Here is a 10,119-nt window from a genome sequence, read left to right on the forward strand (position 1 = left end):
TTTGTCTCAAAAAAAAAAAAAATCGAGAAGAAGAAGAAAGACCTAGAATACCCAACATAATACTTAACAAAAAAACAAATTCAGAGGATTAACACTGCTGACTTCAAGGCTTACTATAAAGCTACAATAATCAAGACAGTGTGGTATTGGCAAAAGAATAAACAAATAGAACCCAGGAGTAGACCCACACAAATACAGTCAACTGATCTTTGACAAGGCAGTAAAGTCAATTCAATGGAGAAAGGATACTCTTAACAAACAGTGATGGAACAATTGGACATCCACATGCAAAAAAAATCTAAACACTGAATTAACACTGTTTATAAAAGTTAAAACAGGTGACAGACCTACATTTAAAATTCAAAACTATGAAACTTCTAGAAGATAACATAGGAAAACAATCCAATTTGATCGATAGCTTTAACATAATCCCAGTTGTAGTCCCAGCCACTTCTTTTTGTTGGGTTTAGCTATGAGTTTTTAGATACGACACCAAAACCTCAATCCATGAAAGAAAAAATTGGTAAATTGGACTTCATTAAAATAAAAAAAGACACGGTGGAGAGAATGAAAAGAAAAACCAAGGAATGAGAGAAAATATTTGCAAAACACAGATAAAGGATTTGTATCCAAAATACAGAAAGAATTCTTAAAACTCAACAATATGGAAACAACCCAATTTTAAAATGGGCAAAAGATCTGAACACCTCACCAAAGATGATTTACAGGTGACTAATAAGCATATGAAAAGATTTTTAACATGTCATTAGGGAATTACAAATTAAAACAGTGAGATACCATTGCACATTGCACATTTACTAGGATGGCTAAAATGTTAAACCAAAAAACTGTCCACAGTAAATGCTGACAAGGATGTAGAGCAACAGGAACTTTCATTCATTGCTGGAGGAAATGCAAAACGGTACATCCACTTTGGAAGACAGTTTGGCAGTTTCTTACAAAGCTAAACATACTCTTACCACAAAATGCCACAGTCACTCTCCTTGTATTTACCTAAAGGAGTTGAAAACGTGACCATGTAAAAACCTGTACATGATTGTTTATAGCAGCTTTATTCATGATTGCCAAAAACTAGAAGATGCCCCTCAAAAGGTGAATGGAGGCCAGGTGCAGTGGCTCACACCTATAATCCCAGCACTTTAGGAGGCTGAGGCACATAGATCACTTGAGATCAGGAGGTTGAGACTAGCCTGGCCAACATGGTGAAACCCCATCTCTACTAAAAATACAGAGAGTAGCCAGGTGTGGTGGTGTGTGCCTGCTATCCTAGCTACTTGGGAAGCCGAGGCAGGAGAATCGCTTGAACCTGGGAGGCAGAGGTTGCAGTGAGACTAGATCATGCAGGCTGCACTGCAGCCTGGGCAACAGAGCAAGACTCCATCTCAATTAAAAAAAAAATGGTGAATGGATAAACTGATGCAGCCATACTATGGAATATTATTCATGATAAAAGTAAATGAGCTATCAAGCCACAAAAAGATAATGGAGGAAACAAATGCCTATTGCTTTGTGAAAGAAGCCAGACTGAATGGGCTACATCCTGTATGATTCCAACCATATGACTTCCTGGAAAAGGTGAAACTACAGAGACAGCAAAAAGATCAGTAGTGCTCCATTTTTAAAGAGTGTACACATCTGTGACTCATCCAAAGCGTTCACCAACCCTCTGATGAGAGAGTCTGGGGCTCAGGTGCGCCCATACTGTGAATCTATAGTAAAGCAGAGATTGGAAATTGGGACTTCTGTGTTTGTGGAGGGCAAGTGTGGCCCCAGAGAGCTGCTCCTGTTTCGGCTTAGGAGCATCCACAAATATTGTTGCATAACTTAAAAGGTGATAAGAAGTCATCTAGTTCAGAGGCTGTCAGCCCTAGCTGTAAATCAGAATCAACCCAGGATGCTTTTATAACTTTCCATGACCCACCCAGAGATTCTGTTTTAATTGGTCTGAGGTGGAGCCCAGGCATCCATCCATTTTTTTTCTTAAGAGATGGGGTCTTGCTTTGTTGCCCAGGTTGGAGTGCAGTGGCTATTCACAGGTGCTCCCACTACTGAACAGCATGGGAGTTTTGTCTTGCTCCATTTCTGACCTGGGCTGGCATCCATTGTTTCAAATCATCCTAGGTTCATTTTAATATACAGCCAGAGCTGAGAACCACTGATCTAGCTCCATCTCCACATTGTACAGATGGGACAACAAGTTTCAAAGATGGGCAGGAAAAGGGATGGGCTTGCCTGAGGCCCCTTGTGGATTAGAAGCAAAGCCAGGACTGGATCCCTGATCCCTAATTCCTAGTCCAATTTTTTTTTTTTTTTTTTTTTTTGAGATGGAGTCTCACTCTGTACAGAGCCCAGGCTGGAGTGCAGGGTGCGATTTCGGCTCACTGCAACCTCCACCACCCAAGTTCAAGCAGTTCTTCTGCCTTGGCTTCCCGAGTGGTTGGGATTACAGGCGTGTGCCACCACACCGAACTAATGTTTGTATTTTTGGTAGAGATGGAGTTTTGCCATGTTGGTCAGGCTGGTCTCAAACTCCTGACCTCAGGTGATCTGCCTGCCTCAGCTTCCCAAAGTGCTGAGATTACAAGCGTGAGCCATCATGCCCGGCCTAGTACAATTCTTTTTAAACCATTTTCTTATAATGTAATAGGTCACAATACTTTTTTTTCTTTAAATAGATACAGGGTCTCCCCATATTGCCAGGCTGGTCTCAAACTCCTGGCCTCAAGTGATCCTCCTGCCTCAGCCTCCCTAAGTGCTGGTATTACAGGTATGTGTCACCATGCCTGGCCCATGATACTTTTGAGCTCCTACTCTGTGCCTGGGATTGAGCCAGGCACTGGCTTAATAAAATTTTACACAACATATTCCTTGCCTTCCTGGAGCCTCTAGATTATCTGGAGGATAGCAAATACAGGGATTGTGCATGGTTGCTGAACACTGGATTTTACTGTGAAATGTGAGTCCTCCCCAGTATATTCTGCCATCGTTCAGTGCCCCACCATGTGCCAGGTTCTTTGTCAGGTCTAGGGATATTAACATGTCTGGTAGGGGTGGCAGCCCCAAGAAGGAATGTGCCACTTGGTTGGTCAGCCTCTTGCTCCCACCCAGTTCTTTTTTACATAAAGTCCTTGTCCTAATGAGACCATACTTTACACCTATTTTACAGTGATTTAGAGACTCGTGCTGGTCTTCCCCTCATCACTCTAGTAAGCCCTAAAAGGGGTCATCACCAGGCCAAGTGTAGTGACTCACACCGGTCATCCCAGCACTTTGGGAGGCTGAGGCAGGAGGATCAGTTGAGGCCAGGAGTTCAACACCAGCCGGGTCAACATGGTGAAACCCCATCTCTACTAAGAATACAAAAATTAGCCAGGCATGGTGGTGCACACCTGTAACCCCGCTACTTGGGTGGCTGCAGCATGAGAATCACTTGAACCCAAGAGGCAGAGGTTGCAGTGAGCCAAGATTGTGCAACTGCACTCCAGCCTAGGTGACAGAGCAAGACTTCATCTAAATAATAATAATAATAATAATTTATGAACACAAGGAGACAACAGACACTGGGGTCTACTGGAGGACAGAGGGTAGGAGGAGGGAGAGGAGCAGAAAAGATAACTATTGGGTACTGGGCTTAATACCTGGATGATGAAATTAATAATGGCTCTCTGCAGCCCCTCAGGCTCAAGCCATCCTCCCGAGTAGCTGGAATTACAGGCATGTGCCACCATGCTCAGCTAATTTTTTTTCTATTGTTTTTTTTTTTTTTTTTTTNTAGAGATGAGGTCTTCGTATGTTGCCCAGGCTGGTCTCAAACTCCTAACTCCTGAGCAATCCTCCCCTCTTGGCCTCCCATAGTGTTGGGATTACAGCCGTGAACCACCACACACAGCCTGTTTCTCATTTTAGAGAGGAGGAAACTGATGCCCTAACAGGTGCTGCTGCTTTCCCAAGGTGTGACAGACATTGACAGGGCTAAAGTTCAAACAGTGAGCTGGCTGACTCCTGAGTCCACATGTGTAGCCATCATGCTTTACTGGGAACCCCAAAGTGAGAGACTTAGATTCTGGTCCTAGCTGTGCTTTCTATAACCTTGGGTAACCTAGCCCATCTATAAAATGGAATGGAGGCTGGGTGTGGTGGCTCATACCTGTAATCCCAGCACTTTAGGAGGCCGAAGCGAGTGGATCACTTGAGGTCAGGAGTTCAAGACCAGTCTGGTCAATATGGTGAAACCTCATCTCTACTAAAAATACAAAAATTAGCTGGGGCCAGGCGCAGTGGCTCACGCCTATAATCTCAGCACTTTGGGAGGCTGAGGTAGGCAAATCACTTGAAGTCAGAAGTTCAAGACCAGCCTGGCCAACACAGTGAAACCTGTCTCTACTAAAAATACAAAAATGTGCTAGGCATGGTGGCACATGCCTTTAGTCCCAGCTACTTGGGAGGCGGAGGCAGGAGAATCACTTGAGCCTGGGAGGCAAAGGTTGCAGAGAGCCGAGATAGCGCCACTGCATTCCAGTTTGGGTGACAGAGCAGACTCCATCTCAGAAAAAAATAAAATTAGCTGGGCTTGGTGGCGTATGCCCGTAGTCCCAGCTACTCAGGAGGCTGAGGCAGGAGAATCACTGGAACCTGGGAGGCAGAGGTTGCAGTGACCTGGGCAACAAAGGGAGACTCCATTTCGAAAAAGAAAAATAAAAAGTGGAATGGAAAAGGAAGTCGTTTTGTGAATTCCGATGTCTAAAGGGCCAGCGGGTTTGCTCTGAAATGGTTTCTTACATTTAGTTGGTCCCCTTGACCTCCTCCCCACCATGGGAAGGTTTGGAGTCATGGAGAGAAGCCAGTTTCCAGGAGCCAGAGAGGGCAATGATGGAGCTGAGCAGAAGAGAGGATGCTGCTCTCCCTCATGCTCTATATACTGCAGCATGCCCCTGACTCAGACTCTTTCCCTGGATTGAGGTGATTCTTCCCCAGAGCCCTTAAGGAGACTGTCTCAGTCAACAAATAACTCTAGTGACATTACCTGAGCACTTCCTCTCTGCCAGTTGCTTGGTTGGATACAGGACCAATAGATCCAGTCAGTCCCCTTCTCAAGGAGTTCACAGTCTCTTGGGAGCAACAGACATGTAAACAGCTAATGCTAATGCAAGTACACATGAATATTCAATAGGTGGAAACACAGCCTTCGTGCTCTGGGAGCAAAGAGGGAGCATTTGCCTGAAACCTTGAAAGTAGTGTAGAAGAGGAGAGGAAGGACATCCCTGATGAGGGAACGGTGTGAGCAAACACGAGGTATGAAGCACAGGGCTCGTTCTGTGAAGGGCAAACAGGCCAGTGAGGCTAATTCCACACAAGTCCCCAAGGAGACTGTGAGAAATGAGGCTGGAAAGATTTGAGGGCACCATAAGGGGCCTTGAATGCCAGGAGTGAGATAGCCTGAGAGAGGAGATTTGTGAGTCCTGGGAACTTACACATGGGGCCAATTGAGGGAGTGCTCTGACTCCCACCAAGAGAGGAAGTGCCCCAAGCTCACCCTTCAAACAAGCAGCATCTTACCCTCAAAGGTTTCCCAGCTTGACAGTTTCAGCTCTGGCATGCTTCCCTCCCTAGCCAAGCCCATAAGTGGATCCAGATGGTCATTCCTATTTTAGGTTGGGGTGTGTGTTGGGGGAGGGATAGCTCTGAAACCTATCAATCCTGTCCCAAGCTCAACCATAACAGGAGCTTCCTCCAGGACCCTGCTGTGATCCTGTGAGCCTGGAAGGAAATGTTAATCTTTGACAGAGATGTCCCATCTGTCTATGGGTGATAAGGAAGCAACAGCAGAGGAGTCCAGGGCACAGGCCAGGGAGACTCTTACACTGGGTGAGAGGACCAAGGTGTATATGTGAGAAGGGGTGTTCTGCAGGGATAAATCCATTATTTTTTTTTTTTAAAAAAGGTCTTGTGAATGGGTTGTGGTGAGGGGCAAGCCTGGGAGACAGGTCCCAGAGGAACTGGCTTCTACCTCCAGGTACCTGGCCCTCCTCATGCCCCTGTTTCCGCAGCTGACTAGACCAAGAATAGGATGATGTGGACCTTAGGAAAGGGAGCCAGGGCTCTCTGGTCTGACCCTCTGCCTGAGCACTGTGCCCATCAACCTAAGCCCGTTAAAAAGGCTCGGGACACCAAGAGGTAGCAGGTAACAAACTAGGTTCCTGCTTTCACACCGTAACCAGCATGATACCAAGCCTATAAGTATTTACTTTTCATTTCATTTAACAAATATTGATTAAACAAATACCATGTGCTAGGCACTATACTGGGCATTGGGTTTACACTTGTGAGCAAGACAAATATAGTCTACCTTCAAAGAGTTTCTAGTCTAGTGGGGGAGGCAAATAGTACATAGCTACAAAGAAGCTATGAAGAAAGACAGCAGGAGATTAACAGGGACTTTCTCATTTAGATTGGGAGGCCAGGGATGGGGTCTCTGAGAAAGTAATATTTGATCTGAGACTGGAAGAATGAATGAAACTTAGCTACTTTAAGTTAGGAGTCGTATTTCAGGCAGAGGGGAACAGTGTTGTGCCAAGTCCCTGAAATATGAAGAAGTGCATGAGCAGAACTGAAAAAAAGGCCAGGATGGCTACAGTGTAATAAAGAAGGGGCGTGGTCCAGATGGTGCAGGGTTTTGTGAGCCATGATAAGATATTTGTGCAATGGGAAGCCATTGGAGGTTGGCAGATTAAATGTAGTATGTGTATTAGTACTACCAAATTTGTGGCACGCCCTGAAAGACTGACTTTGGTTGTTTATTCATCAATACCTATAATAAATGTTTTTTTTTTTTTTTTTGAGACAGAGTTTCGCTCTTGTTACCCAGGCTGGAGTGCAATGGCGCGATCTCGGCTCACCGCAACCTCCGCCTCCTGGGTTCAGGCAATTCTCCTGCCTCAGCCTCCTGAGTAGCTGGGATTACAGGCACGCACCACCATGCCCAGCTAATGTTTTGTATTTTTAGTAGAGACGGGGTTTCACCATGTTGACCAGGATGGTCTCGATCTCTTGACCTTGTGATCCACCCGCCTCGGCCTCCCAAAGTGCTGGGATTACAGGCTTGAGCCACCACGCCCGGCCTAATCAATGTTTAAAGGGCACCCAGCAACCCTGTGCTAGAATTATGGGTTGACAGCCATGGTAGAGAGAAGTCTAAGGCACAGACCTTACTCACGGCCTGTGGTCCAGAAGAGACTAGATGACTACAGTGATTGAATCAAGAAGTAATGTAATTTATTCTCAACAACTGTAAAATACACACCTAATCTATTCCAAACCCTGTGCTGGATGCTGGTTGTTGCCCTTCAAGGATCGCACACTGCACAGAGGTCACAGGCGAGGTACAAATGTGCTCAAAGAATTTTGACAGGATTGATAGGTTTCAGAGCTATCCCTCCCCCGACATACACCCAAACCTAAAATCATTTCCTAATCCACTGTAATCATTATCACGCCTATGAATTTGGGAGGTCTTTATAAAACATCCATTTATTTAATCATTCAATAAATCAGTAAACATCTAGTGGGCATATGCTCTACACCAGGAACTGTGCCAGCTATACTGAAGTCAAGGACCTCAGAGTTCCATAGCAAAGACAGATATCCCTCACAAAAAAAAAACATGAAAATATTAGGTGCTTAAAAACAGGACAACAAGCTCTCCATAGATCAGCATTGAGGGAGGGCAATTCAATGGAAGAAGGACCTTTCCCAAATGGGAAGCTCCTAACTTCCTGAGTGCATTTGTCCATACCTTCCTTTACCTGATTACTCTTTTTATTCTTTTTTTTTTTTTTTCTTTAAGCCTGACTTTTAGTGGCAGCCTTCTCTCTTTTTGATTTTGGGCTGTCCCCTACTTCCCCTCCCCCACTCCAGTAGGCTTCATTTCCTTTGTTTGTCTTGTCATCCTTTAAAAGGCCAGAAGGCTGGCTGGGCATGGTGATTCACGCCTGTAATCCCAGCACTTTGGGAGGCCTAGGCGGGCGGATCACGAGGTCAAGAGATGGAGACCATGGTGAAACCCTGTCTCTACTAAAAAATACAATTAGCTGGGCGCGGTGGCGCGCGCCTGTAGTCCCAGCTACTCGGGGAGGCTGAGGCAGGAGAATTGCTTGACTCCGGAAGGCAGAGATTGCAGTGAGCCAAGATCGTGCCACTGCACTCAAGCCTGGCACCTGGCGACAGAGCGAGACTCAAAAAAAAAAAAAAAAAAAAAAAAGCCAGAAGGCTCCAACATTTGAGCCTGGCTTCTCTGTAAGTATAGTTGTATGTGACCTCAAACAATTAACTTCCCTGAGCCCGTTTTCCCATTTGTACAATGAAAGGTTCGGATCACATCTAAGCCTTATGATTTACTGCAGTAAGTATTCACATTTGCACACAGTACGCTGCACGGCCTTCCTTTCTTTGCACCGCTGCACCCATACCCCCACTCCTGTGCCACACACATGGCAAACATCAAGACAGCTCAAATATCCTATCTTCCAGCAAGTCTTCCCTGTATATACAATACACACACACATACATGCACACACACAATTGTAGTCTCTCTTTCCTTTATGCTGCCACTACCTCGTGAGAGGCCACAGAATGAAAAGGGCAAGGGAGGTAACTTGGGTTTGAATCGTGGCCTCTCATCTCACCTCTTGAGCCTCAGTTTCTCACTTGTGACAGGAGGGAAATATTTAATTTGGATGTCTAATCAGTTTATGGGGATTAGAAACAATGCATATCAAGTGCTTGGCACCTACGAAGTGCTCGATAAATAGCGACTGTACCACATCACCTAGGAGCCCTCAGAGTACTGAATTACAGAGTTCTTTGCAGGTCTCCGGCGCTAGACTGAGAGCTGCCTGAGGTCAGCCGCGGAGCCAACCGGCAAAGCCTCAGGGCTGGCAGGCGCAGGAGTGGGGCGGGGCTGGCCGGGCCCAGAGGGACGCGGCTCGGATTACCGGGGGAAGGCCAAGCGGGGCGGACCCCATCTCCAGGAAGTGACGCCATGGGAACCAGCGGCGCAAGAGCCGGGGCCAGTCGGAGCAGGGCGCGCGCAGCATGGCGGAAGCGGAAGGGAGTTCTTTCTTGTTGCCGCCGCCGCCGCCGCCGCCGCCGCCTCCGCCTCCACCCCCGCCCGGGATGGCGGAAGTGGAGGCGCCGACGGCGGCCGAGAAGGACATGAAGCAGTACCACGGCTCTGGCGGCGTCGCCATGGACGTGGAACGGAGCCGTTTCCCGTACTGCGTTGTGTGGACGCCCATCCCGGTGCTCACGTGAGTCTCCTCCGGCATCCACCTGGGGACGAAGAGGGCCCAGGGAGCGCCTGAGTCCGCGCGGCGGGCCCGGGCTAGCCTCCGGCCCCGACACGCAGCAAGCCTTTTCCTCGGGTCTGGCCCGCACGCCTCGCCAAGTCACCAGAACCCCGCCGTCCATGCGGTGCCAGTTTCTGCAGACGGTTGGGTCACGCTCCCTGCTCTCAATACACCTGGTGTAGTCGGGGAGAAAGAGAAGAGAGTTGTAAGCCAGCAGGGAGGGGCAAGTGGCTGAGAGGCGGAAGCTATGAGTGCAGAAGAGGGAGCCCCTCATTGGATCTGAGGAGACAGTTTTATTCATTCACTGATTTATTAACTCATTGAGCAAATGCTTATTGGTCGCTTGCTATATTTAAGACATTCTGCCGGGTCTGGGAGCAAGAATGGGAGTTTGGTTGGCACCATATGACATCCTGGGATGTCAACATTGAAAGGGCCCCCAGAGATCTGAGAGTCCAACTCTTTGTCTCACGTGCCGTCTCAGTTGCAAAGTGGGTTTAGATTCCAGCTTGTCTGCCTCCCAGACCAAAGTTCTTTCTATAACATCAGTCTTTGTCAGGGGAGAAGCAGGTGCTCTGGTATTGCTTGCCTCCTTTTGGGAGGAGCTCTCAAATGAGAGTGGTCGTTTGCCCTCCTGCTTAAGCCTTGACAGCTGATAAATGTAACCCCTCCTCACCGTGCTGGACAGTTTGCCAAGCTCTTAAACACCCATTATCTCAGAATTTCATATCCATTTTCTTTTTCTTTTTTTTTT

The 10,119-nt window shown here is 47.0% G+C and overlaps 1 protein-coding gene across 1 annotated transcript in view; it reads left to right on the top strand.

The window, feature by feature from the left end:
- Positions 1-9,081: 9,081 nt before the first annotated feature.
- TMEM222 (transmembrane protein 222) overlaps positions 9,082-10,119 on the top strand; it is a 13,607-nt gene continuing 12,569 nt past the window's right edge. Inside the window, exon 1 of the mRNA XM_017534689.2 lies at positions 9,082-9,326. Within this exon, the coding sequence (XP_017390178.1) occupies positions 9,112-9,326 (215 nt within the window). The 5' untranslated portion in view covers positions 9,082-9,111. The remainder of the gene's footprint in view (positions 9,327-10,119) is intronic.

Source organism: Cebus imitator, unplaced genomic scaffold (assembly GCF_001604975.1).
Source record: "Cebus imitator isolate Cc_AM_T3 unplaced genomic scaffold, Cebus_imitator-1.0 Scaffold87, whole genome shotgun sequence".
In the NCBI taxonomy this organism is placed as follows: Eukaryota; Metazoa; Chordata; class Mammalia; order Primates; family Cebidae; genus Cebus; species Cebus imitator.